This window comes from Cariama cristata, unplaced genomic scaffold, assembly GCF_000690535.1.
Source record: "Cariama cristata isolate BGI_N322 unplaced genomic scaffold, ASM69053v1 scaffold6397, whole genome shotgun sequence".
Classification (NCBI taxonomy): Eukaryota; Metazoa; Chordata; class Aves; order Cariamiformes; family Cariamidae; genus Cariama; species Cariama cristata.
Window position 1 is genome coordinate 94,528 of NW_009624836.1, and position 21,286 is coordinate 115,813.

The window sequence follows — 21,286 nt, forward strand, 5'->3', positions numbered from 1 at the left end:
ACGGTTAGCTGCTTTCTTCCCCTGTGTTCAGAAAACGACTGGCACAACTAAATGTTCATTCTGAAATTGCTTGGGACAGGAGTGATTTCGTCACATGGATCCAATTTATACAACAATATCAATTCATATTAAAGAGAATACTATAACATCCCAGTTATTCATTATTGTCTCCAGAAAGTCTTGCTCTGTGTTACATGGGCATCCAACTGGCAGAAAAGGAAGGAAAATCAGGAATAACCTGCAGAGCCTGCTGCTAAGACCTGTGTTTGCTTGAGCTGCATCCTCAGGGTCACTGAGAAGGATCGCTGCTTTCAGAGCTGGTTAAGGCTTTTCAGGACAAATCTTTTCTCCAGATGGATGTTTCCAGACTCTCACTGATCTGTCATGAGGCTTTTTTCCCCCCTCTATTGTTTTTAACTGCAGGTTTATGGAATTTTATTAAGTGCAATAGCTACATCATTGTCTGTCTTTTAGATTTATCTGTGACCTAGCCTTTTCTAATTCAAATTTAATATGTTTATGTCTGAATTCTTTTATTTTACAGCCATATCCCATTGTTACCATGCCGCATCAGGAACAGAACTTGATACACTTAGTTCAATGAGCCGTGCCTTTGAAAAGGTCTGCAATAAAATAAGTTCTGGGATCTCTTGTCTGAGAGATCTTACTATCTTTCTATTCTGTCTACTGCTGCCTCACCAGTTAAAAATAGGTGTATGCAAATAATAAAAGTAGACCCTGATTCAGTCATTTGCCTTGAGAGAGCATAATGCTGTAATCATACATTCATGTTTAGCAGTACTTAAATCCACTTAGAGTATCCCTGAAGTCAAAGGGGTCATTATGGAAAGATGTGTCAATGAGCATATTCCAGTCCCACCCCCATGCAATAGTCCCATTGATTTTTATTTTTTTTTCCCCAGAGCTATTTTGATACATATGTAATGATTAAATATAGAGAAACAGAAGGAAGCCTTACAGTGAACTGTGCCATTGCAACATTGCTTGTTCAGAGTGGACATAAAAATGTGTCCCTCTGTTTTAAAGAAAAAAAAAAAAAGCTGTTTGCTACTGATGAAAGATTAGTTTGGTAGGTTTATTAGAAGAGTAAGAAGGCTATAAACAAGATAAGATCAGCTTCCTTGCCAACACTAAGGACAGAAGTTGTTACGATGTATTTTTGTCTGTTTTGAACTTCTCAGTTAATGTCAGACTTAATAGTGATTTTGAGATACTCATTCACAAGGCAGATTGAGGGAATGGCCCTATTCCAGAGGCGGATAAGCTACAATCAACATGTATCTATCGACTAAAATTAACTGTTCATTGGCAGTGCTCTTCCTGACCTTAGGCAGGATTATGTGTTTGTTGAGCCCATGCTAAATAGTTGCAACACAGTTGCACAGTTTTGAGAATTGAGAACATATATAATTTAACAGGAATTACACAATTAAATTTATCACACTTGTGGTGAGCAACTTTCACCTTCCTGCTCTTTCCAGTGACATCTCAGCACATATTACAGCAGTAACATCCAACCAGAGAAAGAACGGGAACACTTAGAAACTCCTGACTTTTTAACAGAGCCAGACCCGTGCTAGTGGGACTCCTTCTACATATGTGCTTCTGGTATCTGAACTGAAAGACTGAAGAGAGATAGAGGATGCAATGTTTATCTTCGTTTATTACTCTGTGTGTATGTCTGCATATTCTCTGAACACCATAGCATTGGATATGTGAAGTGAATTAAAAACAAGTGAGGTTAAAGTCAATAGGTGACAGACAGTAGTTATGTTTGGGTTCCTGGTTACATTTCTGCCTTTGCCTGGCATTGTCTATTGAGGTATTTTTAAGTCTCGTAATTTTTTTAATTGTTCATTTCTTTATAGTTCAAAGATTGCAAAATTCGAGTGTGAGGGATGACCTTGGCAGTAGTGAACAGAATTCATTGCAAACCCTGAGGACTGAATTCGTCGAAGTGTAACTGTTGAAACTGGCAATGCAGTCTACTGCAATTAGATTCCTCCCCCCTCACCCAGTCTTTTATGTTATTTCTATAAACAAACACTGCTCCATTTTTTTTCAACTCTGTGTATCTCACACCTGGGACAGACTAGCCTTTCTTCCATATTACTGGCTGTAAGCAATTTGTAGTGTTATTGAAGTGTTTCCAAAGTACCTTGTATCTTCTGATCTTTCTGTGTTGGAGCAGGGGTGTGGTACAAACACAGCTTATTTAAATTCTCTGCAAAATCACAAGGAGAAGAATCTCACTATATACAGAATTGAACAGCACAGACCAGACTTCATGGAGAGTGAAGAGACTGCCTTCCTATGCCAGCCTTGGCGTGCAGGGAAAGCATTACAGATGAAAAAGAGCACACAGAGTGAAACAAAAATGTAGTGTGAATGGCTGTATGTGAAACCATGTGCCAAGAAGTCAGGCTCTTTGGCTGTCTTGAAACCTCGCTGCTGCTTATGCCCTGGTTTCCATGGACAGTAGTTAAGCGTGGTCCGAGAAGTCTCAGATGTCACAGATGCAGAGGGGACAGGTCACCTGAAAGATTACCAGTTTCATGTGGTCCTGGGCAACCTATTCTAGCTGACCCTGGTTTGGAGCCAGGGGGTTTGGACTAAAGGATCTCCAGGAGTGCCTTTCAACCTCAGCTGTTCTCTGCTTCTGTGGTTGTAATTACAGTATTTGTCCCTTAAAGTTGTTTTACGTATGTCAGCCTGGTGACTTCCCAATCATCCATAGGTATCAACGCATTGTTCCCTGGAAGTGGCTATTCAGGTAGACAGCGGGCAGTAGGTGATCCTTACCACCTACCTAGAGAAGTAATATGGCATTTGACAGTCTTTGTCCTGTCAGTTACAAAACATTCGTTTGAAAAACAGTATTTTCTGCTTCCATAGGCATTTTACAGTAGACCTCAGTGCTTTCTGGAAGTACCCAGAAAGACTGTCTTTGACCTAAGCCGTTTCTGGCGAATATCCTGTCTTTGTAAAAATGTTTGAAAACTAGATAGATGATCTTTGGCTATCATGTTTAGCAATGAAGAGATGACAGCCATTGTGCATATATGTGTGTGTGTGTGTGCTACCACCCTGCAATTACTATACCTACAGCTACAGTAAGTACTGTAACTACTATAAAGATGCCCATGTTAAGTTCTTGGCTTCTGCTCTTAAGTTTCCATCTGTTCAGATAAAAAAGAAGGTGCAAGAGCATGAGAGCCCGGCAACTCAGCTGCCTGGATTCTTAGGGCTGAAATCTTCAGTGCCTGGAGGCAACCCTGTGTTGTGTATTGTTTATTGTTTTCTGTTTCATGATGAGAAGACTAAGCAGCAATCTAGCATCAAAAATGAAGGAAAAATAATCCAGGGAAACTTAAAACAAAACTGTTACAGCATGTGCTACTAAAAAGGGATAATAGAAACACAGAAATGAATAAGACAAGGTCTCCTGGCTTGTTTTTCCACCTTTTGGATGGTGACTGCCCATTGAAATAGTAAAGGACTGACTGAGAGTCTAGATTTCTCTACTTGACTCTTGCTGGTTTGCTGTCATTTAATATCAGCCTGTTTCCATTTTTCCAAGGCATAGATCCTTAAAGACAGTATCGTGATACCAATGTAGTGCTCTTGTAACTAACAGAAGCAAAAAGCAGTAACTCTACGGATGAGCAAATTGCAAAGAACGATGATGGTAGCAAGCCAACAAGTTTCTTCTTTTTTGGTAATTGCTGTTTCCAATTGAAGTTAATATTATTTCCTATTGGACTAAATTACAGACCATCCCTTGCAGAACTTGCCTGTTTCCTGAGGAAGGAGTTCACCGGTGCTTTAACAAAGGCCACACTAAACAAAGACACAATTCTGAGCTTTTGCTGTGCCGCAGCCAGGGCTGGCAGGTTGTTGGGGTTTTCGCTCTTATTGTTCCTGACATCTTTGTAACAGAGAGCTAAGAGCTAAGCTCTTCTGAAGAGTAAATGTTTCTGGGTATAATTTATGATAATAGCAACAATCATTCTTTTTCTTTGACCTTGTGGAGATTAGAAACTAAACTTTCCCCGAGGTAATCCCAGATTGGTATGGCTCTCCTTTGTTTCCTTTTTGAAGGAGACCCTGGCAGTTTGCAATTCCTCATCCTATACCTACGAGGGCATGTACTGCCATGACCTGGTGGTCACTTATGAAGCTAAACTGTAGTGTTTTCATAGTAAATGCTGAATTGACTGTTTTAAAAGGCATGTCTGCTCTACAAGAGAAATCCTATTCAAATGAGTTACATGTCTGAGCTGATTCAGCTTTGTGGATTCTTCTGGGGCTAAACAACCTTGTGTTGATACAGTGCATGCTGGTCTAACGTGTTTGCTTAGAGAGGAAAGAGACTGAGGTGTGTTTTGCTCTTATTGCTTATCAGTGTAAATCTGGAGTGACGCTGCTGAAAGGGGTAGTTTCAGTCTGCAGTCAAACTACTAGGAACTCAAGTTCCACTGACGAGTTTGTATCTAAAGCTCTTTCTTCTGTGGATTAGAAAGTATATCATAATGGCTAGAGAATAGAGGAGGGAGACAGAAACTGTAAGTTTGTATTCCTAGGCCTGCTGGAAAACTCTGTGTTTCTGTAAGGAATTCACTTAGCCATTCCTCACCTCTTCAGCTTCCTTCAGAAATGTGAAAGATCCTTCCAGAGGAACGTGGGGTTCCTCTGAGACAGGTGCTTCAGAATTAGTAAGCTTTTTCAGTAGGAAAGGATGAGTTGTCCGTGATGCAGTACTAGAAGAAGATAGTTAAGCTAGTTGAGAAGAATATAAACACATTAGCATGAAATTATAACAGGACTAAGATAACCTGCTCAAAATGTATCCTGTTGTAATAATATTGCTTCCAGCATCCAGACTGTGTGATTAAGAGTTACCCCTGTGCAGCACTGCACTGTGCCAGGTAGTCAATGCTCAGCTCCCTGTTGTGCCTGCCAAATTCTTCAGGAAGGATCTCGCCGAAGAGTTGGTGCATTAGAACATCACAGAAACATATGTTCCTTAAATGACTTTCCATCTGGGCATCCCATTCTTCCTATACAAGAAGTTACAATAGTTTAGTTAACTCACTTTGGAACCTCTTTTAGTCTGCTAAACTCTCTGTGTTGAGACACTCAATATGCTTACGGGTAAGTGGCCAAACTAACTTAATCTGACTGTACACGTAGAAAGGGCATTCGCCCCAGTATAGTGGTGTGCTAGACTTTTAGCTATGTACAGCTTTATTTACATAGTCAGGGCTCAGAGGTACCTGCTGTGAAGAAGGGAAAATGAAAACTAGTTTATTTCTCAACTAATTTTGTTTCTTCAGTTTTCTTTGAGGTAAAAACTCTGGGAAGAAAGAGATCCGTTTCCCATGTTTCATATACATTTTATTGATTACCCTTCTTTGTGTTTGGAATGCAGAGCACTGGGTGTTGATAGAAAGGTTTATTCAAGCAACAGGTAATAAAGTATAGAGCAGATAAAGATTTTGAATGATAATATTTTTCTCAACAAGCTGAAAAAGAATAGTTGTGCACATTGCACTTGGCATTAGAATTGATGCATGTTAACTTTGTCTTTTTTAACATCCCATTCATTGATGCTTCTGTGGTTTTTAGATCTGCTTTCTGGCAGCAGAATTTTAATGGGGCTGAAAAGAAAAAATATCCTTGTAATTTGGTATTAGAAACGAAAATTATTATTTTGTCATGCTAGTCATTAGCTGAGTGGGTAGCTGGAGCTTGAAATTCCTCTGGGTTCCTGTAGTAACCACAGTGCTGTACCCTCTACAATGCAAATTTTAGCTGTGTATAAGAAAACTCCATTCTCTTACCCCCCATTAGAATGTTTATCTAATCTATTAATAGAAGACTATTTAAATATACCTTTTGAGAGAGAGAGAGAGAGATGGGGTAACAGATAACCTTGATCTGGAGAGTTATATGACAGTTGGGTTTTTTGATCTGCCTCCTCACCTGTACTGCAGATATCATGGATATAAACAAACATTGCTAGCGTCTTATTCAGTTATTTGCCAACTCGGCATAAAATCTGCACCTCTGTAGTTCAGAGTCCATGAGATACAAAACTTTGGTAATATGACAAGTTACTTTGTAGGAAAGTATTGCTTATGCCGCTGTGCGTGCTGCTGGCCTCCTGTTTGTGCTGGTAGTCTTGCAACTGCGTGCGTGGTGGCATCAAGATTTGAAGGTAAGTGCCTTTGCATCTCTTGTTTGCAAGATTATCGTTTGTGAAGATTCCTCCTGCTTCTGGCGTAGAAATATATGTGTTTTGAGGAATGGTTGAAGTTGCCTGCTAGGCACCTGCAGTGCCTATGTGGATAACATTGTTCTTCTGGAGAAACTGGGAAAGCAGTTAAGTGCATTAGTTTTATGAGCTGACAGTGTTTGAAAGACTTGAGACCGGACTTGCCAAAGTTCATGATATTTTATCGGCTATGGCTATTGTCTGCAGCACTTAAATTAATTATAATAGAAACTCTACAACTCTGGCCTTAGATCTATAGACCTTTTTCTAAGAGAAAGCAAGACAGTTTTTATAGTTCACTAGAGATGTCAGGATGCTACTAATACCCAAGGTGGCAAAATCTTCTTAGCTTAACTTTACATGTGTCCTGTCTGCATTGTTATCTGCTGAAAAACCTCCTGCAGGTATATATAGAGGTGTATTGAACCGTAACATTATTATTTGAAATTCACTGAAAGTTCATACACTGTAACAGACAAAGCAAGAGACTGTTCAGCAGCAGTGCTGGCAGATCCAAGTAACCGTGCTGAAAGCAGACTTAATAGCTGGAATTTGTGACCTCTGCTGAGAAGCACTACAGCTCCAAATGTTGAAATTTAATGCATGCGTACTCTAAATTTAGATATTTGGAAACGGGAGGAATTTGAGCTTGACCAATTAAGTCCAGCTATCAGAATCCCATAGTTAAGCAGTTATGTCTGCCATTTGTAGTGCTATTTAGGTGCATTGATATCCATTGATATGACCATAAAAATCATTGTGATAGAAGCATAACAAGAGTTTGAAATTGGGAGATTTGACAATATTAAACACAAAATGGAAGAGTTGAGGGGTTTTCTAGTCTGGCGTAGGAGAACTGACTTCATCGCAACAGTTGTTTTCTTTAAATTCGGGATGCTTCTGTTGCTTCTGTTTCTCATATCTGTACACTTACATGGCACTACTTATTTAATTACCTAAGCAAAATGCAAATATGTAACTCATTATGCTTTCCAGTAAAAAACCAGAAACACATTCATTAACCACTGGTACCAAACATCTTTGGATGAAACAGAACTCTCTCTTCGTTCCTGCACAGCAACTCTTCAATACTTTAAGACAAGAACTGAGGAACAAAACAGAAGCTCCTTGAAGATATAAGTGGAATATGTTCATTGAGCAGCTTGTCATTAGGACAAAGTGATGTTCTCTTGCAAAATAATATTTAAAAAACTGCCACACTGGCATCCATTTCATCCAGCAGTGATGTTACTCCTCCTTCTTATCTTTCATTAGTGACAGATCTTGTCTGTCTTACCTGGCACTGGCTTAGAGAGAAGATTCCTGCCTATTCATTCACAAATGCTACGCCCTGTGGGCTTGATTGCCTTTTATTCAAGAAAACTCTTCAAATTTTGGCTGTTTTATGAGACCTTCTGCGATTGTAATACAGCAGCCAGAACCTGGATTGTATAATTACACTATTGGGTGGAGCGGTACCTGGTTTTAGTGCACACATTACATTATTGTGCTTAAGAGAGCTCCAAAATCAGTTCTTTTCATCTGCATGTATTAGTGTGTTCCTCATGCCTTCGTGCTAAATTAGCTTTTGGAACTTCTCAGATTCCAGGAATGTGAAAAGCCAAAAGATTACTTAGATTTTCATTAAGAAAACACTGACGACAGCATCAGGTGAGATTGAGGATACAAGAAGGCTGTGCTCGCAGTAGCATGACTTGGCACAGAAGGGTAACATCAGTCAGGCCATTAGAAACATAGAAGTTTCATCAGCTTTTTTTTAGTCCTGAAAATGAAAGAATCATCTTTTAACCTTGAAATGTTTAGCCTCTAGATACAACTATTTTGTGTTTGAAAATTTCTCTTTTGAAATATTAATTAGGTTTGGGCTTGTGCTATAAGGTAAATGGGAACCATTTCCCTATTTATTGTGAAAACCCTTTGCTTTGGTGAGGATCGTCTCTGTTTAGCTGAACAAACTTTTGCAGTTAAAATTAATTAAACAGTTTCCAGTATTCCAGAACTGCACAAAAATATTTATCTTTCTGACGTTTTGTTCACACAGTTGTAACTTGGGAGCTCCAGGCAATTTTCATAAGCATGGCAACGCTCTGCCTTCAGAATTGAATCTGGCAGATTGGTTTTGGCTTGAGAATCAGCATATGTTTTTAACATATGCATGTTGGCAAATCAGATTGAAGTCATAACTAAGAGGCCTGTTATCTCAATCCTACTAGTGCTTTTGGGAATTAAGTATAATGGGCAAAAAAAATGGTGAAGCAGGAGTCTCAGCACTGGATAGCGAAGAACCGCACTGACCCCAGATAAATCTGCTTGCAGATAGCAATGACTTTTTTTTTAGTTTGCCAGTGTAGCTGCTGGAATGAACCACAGGAGTTACCTCTTGGTTTTTCTGCCCACAGGATCAAGGCTAATCCTGGAATAGCAGACAGCCCATTCTGGCTCTCTGCCCGTGTTTATCTGTGCCTATCACATAGCATGCTGTTACAGGCTCATTTCTTTCATGCATGTAGTTTGTATTCATGTCCTGTTCCAAAGTGTACCACTGTTTTTCATCTGCAGCAGAATTGTTGCGCATGGCAAGGTTTCCTCCGTCGGTCTCCTTGGGGTGGGTCCTGAGTACCGGGCCTCCACACCTGGGGCTGGTTCGGAAGGGAACAAAACATGCCAGCCATTTCTTAAATAGCATCACGGACTAACAGGAAAAAAAAATAGTAGTAGTATTTAAAGCAAGGACACGAAGGGACTTTTTAAGATTTTCCATGTGACTTGGTTTTGAAGGACAGCTGAAAGTTTGAGGCAGTTTGTGACCTGCTGCGTAACTTAGCACAAGCACATTTGGGCTTTTAGGAACTTAAACTGTAAAAGCAAAAATGACAGAGAGCAATTTCTGAGGGGTCTGCAGATGCCAAGCGTCCTTCTGCAGGTCCGGGCAGGCTTGAGGGGCAGCAGCGAGATTATTGCCACCCCACAAGTACTGCTTCCTTAAGAGCAACTGCTGTGAAAGGGCTGGGCCACAGTTAGATCTTGTCCAGAAAGCGTTTGTGCTTACAAAATGGAAGGCTTGCAATCCAGGGTAGTCACCTTTGTATAAGAGCTGGGAAAGACTTAACAGACCTGATGCAAACGACCTGGCCGGAGCCACTGTTCTGTGGTGGGAAGAAGCCTGTGTCTTGGTGACGATGTGAGGATGCTTGTGGCTGGTCAGAGATGGGATTTGAGACCCAGGTCCTTCGGAGGAGATCTGTAGAATTGACCTCTGTAAGTCTGGTGGTACACGCTGACACACATAGGTCAATGGCAAGCGCTGTTTTCTGTGGCTAATTCAGCAGATGTAACAGCAAGTCAGCCCTTATAGCTGCATCTGATCTTGCAAGTGATTTAAACATACAGCTGTGTATTAATTGAGGTCACGACTGCAGTTAAGTCCAGAGTCATGCAAGAATAGTTCATCTCCCGGATTGTTTGCAGTAGTTTTCAGCTTATGGAGACTTTTAGGACGTTGAGGAGTTGGGAGGAGCAAGAGGAGCACGATCGATGGTTTCCCTTCCTCCGCGTTTCCTCTGTTGAGGTGGCTACTCGCAGTGCCCGCCAGGGATCAAACAGCTCTGTGCGCATCTCGGGGAGGCAGATGGAAGTCAGTCACATCCTCGACTGCATAACTACGACCATATTGTTGTAGTTAAAACTATCGTGTATATCTATCTGACTCTTATCGTCAACTATATACAATTTCAGTTGGTTTTAATTATTTTCTGTCTAGAAACCAAGAGTTCCTTCTGCCACAGCATACAGATGTTACAAATATGTTTTTCTAATGAGACACATGGCACATTCCAGAGCAGCGCAAGCACTTGTTTTCAGCCTGAAAATGGCATCTTTTCCCTGTTGTTAAAAACAAAGTTTATAAAATGGGATTGTAATAAATAAACCACAGACTTGAGGGTCTTTTTTAAGATTCATAGTGAGTTCCTAATGATTACTTCGTGGGTTTTTTTTGGTAAGCTTGAATTTGGTTTTTACTTTGATTTGCAGTTAACATGAAGTAAAACCTGTCTGATGCTGCACCTTACTGCTAAGTGCAGTTTGCAGACAAGAACGGAAAAAGTGGTATTTCTGTTTGTGGTTACTAGGATTGCTAAGAAAGATGAGAGCTGCCAGCTCTAGATTTAAACTATTCTTGTACCATTTTATATTCTATAAGCAGAGGAAACTGTGAAGGCAGATTCAATGGAGAAAGGATCCCAATAAATATAATATTATCCAGATGTTTTTCATTCTGTTAGTGTCTGACTGAAGGATAACTCGCTAAACTGTGGAAGTTAGTGTCATGGCATATCCAAGCCAAGACCTTAGTAACTTGATAATGATCCTCTAAAAGTTGAGAACTGTTATCTTCTAAGATGTGAGCCAGTCATTGTTTCAAGGGAATTCAGAAGAGAACTTTTTTATGGGGCCAGTTGGCTGTGATTAAATTTCTTCTGCCTTTTCTGTGAAGATCTGGGACTGTCTGCTTTGAAAGACGTGGCATTTGTTGAGATGATCCTTGAATCGGATCCAGCATGGCAATTCCTATCTTTTCTCTGTAAATGTGGGAGATTTTTGTAAATTCACTAAAATATTTTGAGTCTGAAAGGAATGGCTCCTGACTTAAGCTGGTTGTGTTTTGGAGCAAAGATTCTGTGTTTTTTCTAAATCATCATTTCTGTTGTTATTTTATTCACATATAATTACATACACAGAGATCTTTTTTCCCTGCAGCTTGAAGAGGGGTTTAGTATTTGAGAATCCAGACTGTAAATATGCCACTGTTTTCCACATCAACATGACATGGTTTAGGTTTTGGATACTCTGCCTTGCCTCAGAGTCTTTTCCCTTCTCCAATTAATGAGACTCCCCTCTGTTTTCTTTTTGACTCTGTTGCCATCCTTGAGGTTTTTCCATCTCGGTGTAAAGTTCAAAAAACTTGTCTTCTTCTAGCCACCCTCCTACGTGATTCACCATTTTGTTGCAGATTAGTCTTATTCCTACCATTTTTCCCCTACATAGTTCTGCCCATTGCATGTGGGTCGCCCAGGACCCCTAAGTAGGAGCCTTGGAAAGCTCTAAAAAAGCCTGCTTGGCTTACTCGGCAATCCGGCAATCACTGCCAGTATCTCTGCTGGTCACATGTGACCAGTGTCTTGTCTCTGTGTGAACCCGCACAATGTGACTTTTAAGCATATTCCTTTAAAAAAGAAAGAAAAAGAACAAGTGAGACTGAGCTATAACTTTTTATACCTGTTCTTAACTCGCTTTGTGTTAGTGACTTTGAGCTCTGTCGTTTTAGGGTAAAATGGGACTGAACCATAGAGTTTGGTTCCAGCATTAAACTCAAACATCAGCTCACTGCCCTGCACTGAAAGCCCTTCTTCTTTTTTCAGTCCCTTGCAAAAAACCATATGTTTTCTGAAGATGTGGGATTCCTCCCTGTACGTAGCCTCTGTACAGTTTCAGTAAATCAAATACGGGAGAGTTACTGTGGCTTACCTTAATCTGATCATGAATATTCTGGTATTTACACATGTTTTGCGATGCTAAAGTTTGTGTGTGTTTTAAATGTTAGCAGGAGCTTATAGAACGGTTGTTACAGAGGAAGGGAAGAGAAAGCTTGTTCAGTCAAACCGTTTAAAGCATATGGGACGGGCTGGAGGGGACACTCCATTGCATGTGTGTCTCCGGACCAGCTCAGACTGCCAAGAGGGAGACAAATTTTGCCATTCTCACCTGCTCCCATTAGGACAGTATTTTCTTTCCTGCTTTAAAAGAAGGAGCTTCTTGTTTAGAAGGACAAGGTTTTTCTTTCTTGATGTTGCTGTCACTGTTGGCTCCCTCTTTGTTTTGCTGTAGCGAAACAGGAGGCTATGAAAAATAGCACAGGAGGAGAAGAGAGGTGGCTCCAGGGAAAATGCCTTCTCCTTGCCTTGCTCCTCCTTTCTTCAGCAGTTTTGTCACTGGACCTTCCTGGGGACCCAGGCAGGAGGAAGGAATTTGATAGTATGGCTGTTTCTTCTGGGAAGACCTACGTTTCCATCTGAGATAGCAGGTGTTCCTCACCTCTGAGAGTCAAGCTCCAAGTGCATTGTTCTCGCATTCAATGCAGAGGAAGGACGAGATAATTTTCTAACTCTTGTGGAGGTCTGTCCTCTTTTGCATACAATTAACTTCCCTCTGCCAAAAGTGTCTTGGCCCCAGGGCTGTTAAAAATCCTCAGAAGAGCCCACTTTGGGGACTAGTTTCTTTGTGATGCATGGCTTAGCACTGAAAGCCTGTGATCCCACAGCATCTCCTCAGGGACTGCTGCACATTATCTCCACATGTCAGTCATGTCCTAGGCCATTCTAATCAAATAAGCCTAGTACATTTTCCAGGAAAAAGTTAAAACTTGCTATAAATTCTCTGCCAAGTGCTGCTGCCACCGTCCTTCTTGGTTATGTCTAAATAAAACAACAGGGTTTAGTTCAAATGAGGGGAAGAAGCCCATGATAGAATGGGCTTTCTTAGAGCACATCTCACCCAGCTCCAACCTCATCCCCTTGGGAAGGGAGCAGCTGTCCAATTCTAAATGGAGAAAATTTCAAAGAACCTATGGATAAAATACCGACAGCACGTGACCGTGTCAGACATTACTGCGATTCTTTACAAGGTGTATTGTAGATGAGCGGTGTCTATTTTACTTTCCACTGCTGTGTACTTTCCCAGTTTACATGTGGCATCGCTCGAAGACAACTCCGTGGCAAGAAACTGAACAAAGCAATGGTGGCATTCTTCTTCATAGAAACCAGAGAGTATGTGTCCCTGGTGAACTACTGCTGCGAGTGTGACAGATTCCCAGGGCTAGATCACTTCATGTGCAGAATTTAACGAACTGCCAAATGCTTCTAAATGTCAGAAAGTCCAGAGGAAAATGCACAGTGCAGAACATGGCACAGACAGAAATCAATTCTTTAGCTTGCAGCATCTCCCGGTTAATTTTCCATGAAGATTTCTCCCCTTCCCCTCCTCCAGTGTTTTTCAGACTGTGAAATGATCAGTGTTTCCTTAGAGGCAGATAGATGCCCAGGTTAAGGGCCACAGGGATGCTAAGTGCTTTTCTTTTCGAGAAAAAGAATAATTGCATTTATTTTTAGTGCAATGCAACCCAGTGTTGGCATTTCAGCTGAATTGCGTTGCTTGCTTTCTGCTTAGCTGGTGTGATAATGCTGCTTATCTGATGTAGTGTCGGTGAGCAAAGTAAGATAGAGCTGTTCCTGCAAGCACGCCCACAGTCTGAAGAAAGAAAATAGTTGGATAAAAGAAAAGTGTGTGTGTGTGCGTCTGTGTTGGGGGGAGAATAGAAAGCCCGTCCTCAAGCTAGAAATTTTCAAGAGAAGTAAAGCTTTTACAGCAAAATAGAAATTGAAGTCATTGTAGTCACTCCTGATAGAACAACGATTTATCCAACTTGCACAGCAATGTGAGTAGTGGGGTTTGGACAAATTAGGATAGCAGTATGAGGAAAACATCCTTCCTGACATTTCTTTTTGCAATCCAAAGTCTGCTCTCCTTCGAGCACAGGGTAACTAGGCAGTCTGTTAAGCTGTGAGTTTTAAGACCTTTGGAAAAATCTGTTGAGATTTAAAAAAATAAGCAAAAAAAAAAAAAAAAATCTTTCTCCTTCCCATTCCTCCCAAACCAGGTTTTCCACATTCAAGGTCCGCTTGTGCATGCAAGCCATTTATAACCGTGGCACATGTGAATTTTTTACAGAATGGAAATTTCTTCATGATACGTGTTATTTCTGGTGCAGACTCAATGGTATTTTCTGTTGGCTGACCACAGTCTCTCGCTGCCCAGTGCCGTCTGTAATGGTTACCAAGGTTTGGCTCGTTGCCTAATAAGATGATCAGGACTGTGCTGGATCAACCTAGTTCTCTGTCCAGCAGCATTCCCATCATGAAAGTGTCAGGGAAGCTGTGATATGGCCTAAATAGCTTACCTATCACAAAAGGTGGTAGATATAATCACTTATAAGGTGAGGTTTTGCATTTCTCCTGAGGTCTTCGCCCCATCTAACTTTGAGTATTTAATTCTGGTGCTTTTAGCCTACCTAGCCTACCTCTCTGTCCTCATCACCTCTCCGGAGCTTTGAATCCTGTACTAGAGGCTCTGCTGAGTACATAGAAAGTCTAGAAAATTAATTTAAGCTCCTCCCTTAAATGCCTGAATTTAAAAGGTGTAAATACCTCTTTTGTAGGCCAGATAAGGGTTGAAGTTCTCTGGAAGAGACTGCTGAAAGGCATCTCCCAAATGCCTGTTTGATGATTACTGCTCTTCCCTTAGGGAAGTCGGTCAACTCTGAATTGGTTGTGCTGGAGTGATTCATCCCATCCCCTGGGTCTGGGACAAGTTAGAAAGCCTAAACGACTTGGGAGATTCAAGCTGAACTTCCAGAAAGTCTTTCAACCGATGAGCTGTTGGGTCATTTTCAGTGATGAGTGTACCAGCCCTGATATTTTGATTGTTTGACACAGAAGTAAACTGGTAAAAGCAGTAGGTAGACGTCCTGTTAAAAACACCCTTGCATTGGCAATCCACGATTGATCAGATGCTGCAAAGGACCTCTGATTTTGTAGATGCTGGTTTGCCACTTCGCTACTTGGAAGAGGAGAAGGAGCAGAGGGAAAAATAGCGCACGTGTTTGGAAAGAGATAATGGCAGTGTTTTAGAGTGCACTTTGCAACTGGCAAAATGGAAACAGATGGTGCATATTTTACAGAGTGGAGTTATTCCACCCTGAAGGATGTTCAAAGTCATACAAAGGGAGCTCTGCTTGCAAATCCCATTACTGATAAATGGTTTCTAACAGGATTGGTACTGCTTACTCTTACTGTGCTCGCATATGTGCGCACACATATACATGCCCAGCTTTGAAAATGCCTTTCATGGGTTCAGCTGCTTTCATTAATGCCAAAATCATTTTATATCTTCTGCTATATATCTTTTTTTTTTTCCTCTAAACTTTGCAGAGGAATTGATACCTTCTCCCCTCAGTTATTTTCTTTTGAATGCTTAAATGAAAAGGGCTTTTTTTTCCAGCATTAATAAATTCATTACTGGAAATGGGAAAGGTGTTTTCAATTACAGCTAGCAATTCTGAGCCTTGCACCAGGGTGGCAGGTATCCTTGGGGAAAAAATGAGCAAATAATACATCAGTCTGGCTGTATATTGAGAGGATGGATGAGATATGTTGTGTATGAGAGTATTATGGTACCTATATATTACTGCGTAATCTCAGTACTGTGTTCATTCTTATAGCAGGAATAAAGGAGGGCACTTCATAAACTACTCCAAAATGGCTGTTGTTGCTATTGTTGTTACCTTCTTTATATTCCTTTATTCTCTTACAACCCTTCATATTGAGTAAAACCTCAGTGTTGGATGCTGTACAAATTAGGAGCAGATAGATTGCTTCTCCACAAATTGCTTACAATTTAAGATTGTACATTTATTCTTGCACAGAGATGTCTTCATGTTAGTTGTTATCTTTTTGATTCTAGTCAGCAAGTCTAGCAAAACAGTTCCCATTAAAATATAGCTGCAAGAGTTCGGCTGTGGTCTAAAGGGTCAGTTGTGCAAAAATGGAGGCCTTGAGCTCTGCATGTAGGAAACGTGAAAAGCCGTCGGATAGTGATAACATAACCTAAAAATCAATGGAAATAGTACTGAATTAGCCTGGTTTAACTGAAGTTTCAAAGAGTCAGGAATATTGTCAGTGTTACTAAGTGAGCGGTGGAGCAGCCCGTACATATGTGTTATGTAGAACAACAGAGGCAATTATGAGATAAGCTGCACCCCTGAGATGAGGGCCCTCCTGATCCAAAACAAAGCCTTGGCCACTTGAGCTAGGGGGGCCTGACCTATAGCTAAGAGTAGACGTAGATCCCATATATTCCGTCTGGTCCTGTTTCCCCCAAGGTAAAATGTATTGCCTGAAACCAGCGTGTCCCGGCATGACCCTATTTTGGGTAGGAAACAGTTCAGCTAACCAAGGCTGAGCAGTTCCAGTTCCTTCTGCCTGCTGTGACCTGCCAGTCTTGCTGATCACAGGGACAGAGTTTGCCTCTGCCCATGGGTTTTATCTCTACCAGCCTCCCACAAGCGTGCCCAGGAAAGTGTGCTTTTGCCTTGCAGTAGAAGAGAGCAGGCCAATGTTAACCATGATGGATTTTTTTCCCCTTGTTTGCACAGACCCTTCATGCTTCTGCCGCCGCTGATGGAGTGGATGAGAGTGGCCATCACCTACGCTGAGCACCGGCGCAGTTTAACTGTGGACAGTGATGATATCAGGCAGACAGCCAGACTCCTCTTACCTGGACTGGACTGCGAGCCCAGGCAGCTAAAGTACGTTGACTAAGCTTTATAAGCAACTAAAGTAATTGTAACTTCTTACAGTATTCTTCTTACTATATTTCACGGGAGCCAGATCTCAAGATACTGTACAGGTGACACATATTTAACCTTTTAGTATTCCAAGAGATAAAGAAACTTTGGCCAAACCCTGCAGCTCGGGTAAAAAGATTTTGTCTTGTCAAAAGTTAACACAGGAAGAATGAGACAGAGAAGGATTGAAATAGAAGTACTTGGTTTTTATGCCTCAGCCTTAATTACAAGATTATTCTTTACTTTTTGAGATACCTTGATGAAACATATCAGTACGTTTTAAAATCCTCTCCTCACATATATATTGAACAAGGAATTATAATTAGCTTGGTTCATTAGCACATTGTAGGTATTTTATTCAGGTTTGTAGTCCTTTAAGTTGCTGTCATTAGCATGAGTTTTGATATCAGGGTTACATCTTGAACTTTAGTTCAAGGTAAGTTCTTGTTCCATCAGTGAATTTTGTCCCCCATATACCTTTGGGTTAAATGACTAGAGGGACACGTTAATAACAATAAATAATACTTTTGTCATGCTCTTAGGTGGTGAAATGATCACCTGAAATGGTACGAATACTTTCTCTTAGAATTATTTTTCATGAACAATAAAAGCAACAAGAGGCTTTTAATCAGGAATCCTGGATCTGGTTTTGTTGCTTTTTACCTTTTCCTTCTGGCAGCCAGGAAGGCTCTTGCTTCTTTGCCACACCTGTTACCCCATTTGTGAATTGAAGGGTAGTACCTACTACCCACAAAACCTAATGCGAAGCTAACTTAGTTGGTGAGTATGGTGGTGCAATTAGATGACTGAATGTTTCGTTGGCTGAGCTGACTCCTAGTCTTATTCTCAACTCTCAGTTCCTGCCTTTCTCCTGAGACGTGGTACCTGACCGACTGTCTTTTTAAAAGTAAAGTTAAACAGGAGATCCTCAGCATTTATTTAAACTCCTTGGCTTCAGATTGGAAGGGAGCAGCTGAACTTGGACGTGGCATCCACAAAGCAGGAATTGTACGCTTAGTCCTGGAACACTTTTCTTCTCCCTTTTCTCTGCCAGTGTACGTGTGCTCTGTCAATTAAAGCACAGGCCACTCTGGCTTACGTGTGGATGGTAGGTGCTAGTGTAGGCAACTTAATACAGGCTAAACTAATTTTACATATGTGCCTAATGCTTGCCAAAACCTTTGAAATTCTTTGATGAACAGTACCGGAGAAGACTAAACTAATCACAAGTACTTCCAGTCAATTTTAGAGTTTTTTTCTTTCAGTCTGTCCTTTAGAAAGATTTCTGGTTTCCAAACTGAATCCAAACCTTCTGCTTCAAAGGCATCCCACTCTATCTCCTCGCCGTTTTTTTGTGCACATTAGCATGCAAAGTGCAGGTAGTCCCTTACTTTATAGATCATATACCTTAAAAAACAACAACAAAAAAAGAAGAGGCCAGGGATTTGGCTGTTTGATTTTGCTGCTGATGTGAGCTAAAAGGAAACACTTAGAGACAGCCTTTGTGAAAATGAAGTTCATCTCAGTAACTTCAAAATGATACAGCTATGAAATGAAGGTCTTGATAGAAACCCAGGAGGTCCAAAAGAATGTAAACAATAAATAAAAATGAGAAGCAGTTATAAAGGGCCTCAGCCACAGTATATAGGATATTCAGGCATATGGTAATTCAGTCACTTGGTTGTTAAGGGTTAGCAGTACTGACCCAGTGAAGGAGTGCCTTAGAGGTTTCTATCCAGTTATTACAGAAAGAATGGCAATTCTGTAAGAAAACTAAGATCCTTTTACCTCACCAAACTGTTCCTCCATAGGGACGTATGCAGTGTGCATTCCCTGCAGGTGAAACAACCTCTGCTTTCAAGTAACATACATCATCTTTGTAGTAGAGGACAAAAATCAAAGTTAAGCTTGACCAGGTCTTTGTTCTGAACTGTCTTGCCTGAGTTTTATTTTCAGAGATCTAAGGATGTTCTGTGATGTGTGGTATGAGAGAAAGAGCATTGTCTTTTTGCTGCATGAAAGATTTAAACTAACAGAAAAAAAAAAAAAAAACACACAGGAGAGGAGAGCAGTGCCTCATTTCCAGTGCCCTTTATACGATCCTTTAAAGCAGTCATTTGTATCTAGCCATTACAGCACATTTAGGGGAAAAGGAAACCTTGGAACTGAAGCCAAATTTATCCCTGGCTTACTGTGTGACTACAGGCGAATTGCAACTTGCTTTTCCTCATGCTGCACAGGCTAAAAGTCATATAATGATAGTTCCTTGCAGTGGTGATGCATCAGGTAGGGTATGTTGAAATCCCTCAAAGAGAAGTTGTGCAGAAGAACAAAATATAATTAGTATAACCTGAAATTCAGACCTCTAATATCTATCCTGTGACACAGACTGCTTGGGCAGTATAGTCTTCCACAACAACTGTTTGTGTCTTAGTAGATGAAGCCTTCTAGTACAATGCTCTCAGTTTATGTTTGCCAGACAATTTATAAGCATCTTCAGTACTCACCTGTTACTTGGTTAAATGATGATTTAAGTGGGCAAATGCTAGATTGCAGAGAACTGTGTTTCTTTTCCACGTACTTAAATATAAATGTTGGGATTTTAATATTAAGTTATTATCACATACTGCTTTTTAAATTTTTTTTCTTTCCCCTCACTGCAGGCCAGATTTAAATCACTCACTACCAGTAGTTATAGTAATAGTTACTGCTTATGAAACCCAAAGAGCACACCAGGCTCCTGCTCCCTTTTCAAGCTGTCCCTTCCCAAACTTGGACCTCGGCCCTATCCCCATCCCTGTTCTCTGGGCTCTGCCTCCCCGATGTCTCTCAGTCCACCCTCAGTTCTCCAATTTATCCCCTGGGCACAGCTGAGCATACATGGGAGCTGCTCTCTGGGCAACTGCAGGAGCACAGGCTTTACTCTAAGAAGCGTGCAAGAGTTTGCCTCTCTTCTCCGCAGGATGACAAGTCACACGTGGAAAACCTGCTGTGGTTACAGCTGCCGCACAGCAGTTGTGCATGTGTGAGCTCTCCCCCCCCCCGCCCCCAGCTCTTGTAGGATGCTCTAACTTTTATCACACTCTAAAAGAAAAAGATACTTTGCATTTATCATAGAAGAGCATGCTGTCAAGCTGCTGCTACAGAACAGCAAGTGTACAGTAACTTTTGCGTGGGCTGAGCCTGCAGGTCCCCCAGGAGTAAGGCTCGTAAATTATAACTTCAAATTCTTGCGCCTGAACTGGCCTCCTGGCAGCTCTGCACCAAGAACTACAGTCCACCTTTTCGCTGGGTCACTTCAACAGCTCTGTGCAACTGTTTTGTTTTGCTGTTGGCAATGCAGGGCCCATCAGTGAATTGTCCTCCCAGCACCCTTGCTCCAACAGGGCCTGTAAATAGCACTGGCTGGAATCATGCCTGTTAGCAAAACAGAAGCAATGTGCGAAGACAGGTACCATCCCTTCAGAAACTTCTGTTTTCTGAGGTTCACTGGATTTCAAGTGATGTCATTTTATTTCACTTTTTTTGCATAGGATTCTTCTTCTTCTTCTTGTTATTACACAAAGTCATTGCATCGTATTCTACATAATATTGTAGCATCATGATACTGTACCAATTACCTCAGGAGAACAAGACTGTTAATTTGCTAGCCTAGCTTTAGGATTTATATATGTCTAGCATTAAGCCTTTTGCCTTACTGTCCTCTTGTGCTCTGTACTGTATGTGTCCTAATCTAGTATCTGGGTGCTTCAGAGATCTTGTCTTCTGATATACTCAGCTGCCTCGGAGACACGTTTTATTTGCAGATGTATCTCCAAAGAGCTAGTGACTCCAAGACCGTCACTTTTGTTCCCCGCTGAGTGTTCCCCAGATTGTACCCTGATGTAGTTCCTTTCTGAAAGCAGCTGCGGTGAGATGCTGGTTTCCCCCGTACAATGTGACCGGTCACCCGGCTGTGGAGGGATCTTTGTTAACTCAGCATATTGTTCATAGCATCTGCTCACCATTTGTCATCCACCATCAATGCAAGTTCTGAAGCATTAAAAAATGACCGGCTGAATTAAAACGTGAATAAGAGTCATCTTGAATCTTCTACGTGAAGTGATGAGTGTTTTACTTATCTGGCAAGCCATACAAAGTTTCCAGAAGAGGTTAGCCTTGTTGAAAGCATCCCATTTTTCAAAGGAACTTGGCAGGCTGATATCTCACTCACTGAGAGTTTGCACAAGAGCCTGTGCTGAAAACCAGACAACTAATAGAGAAGGCATTCACCCTGAAATAACATCAAAGGGCTGACCGTATCAATGCTCAGCGGAGATAGGCAACACCTCCAATTTGGCAATGTTTCTTCAGTGCAGGAGATACACTTCCAGGTTTGGAATTCAGAAGTCTCTGAGCAGATAACCAGAGGATTTATGGTAATCCCTGGGCTCCTTCCAAATGAGATAAAGGTCCTCTGATAGTCGTCTAAAGGATAAGGATTTAATAGAGCCTCATAGAAATGTTAA

General features: G+C 41.1%; 1 protein-coding gene across 1 annotated transcript in view; it reads left to right on the forward strand.

Annotated features, from left to right (window-relative positions):
• The window catches only part of ABTB2 (ankyrin repeat and BTB (POZ) domain containing 2), a 134,200-nt gene that overhangs the window by 94,515 nt on the left and 18,399 nt on the right, over positions 1–21,286 (forward strand). The window contains exon 4 of the mRNA XM_009703323.1: positions 16,587–16,739. Coding sequence (XP_009701625.1) covers positions 16,587–16,739 — 153 coding nt within the window. The remainder of the gene's footprint in view (positions 1–16,586; positions 16,740–21,286) is intronic.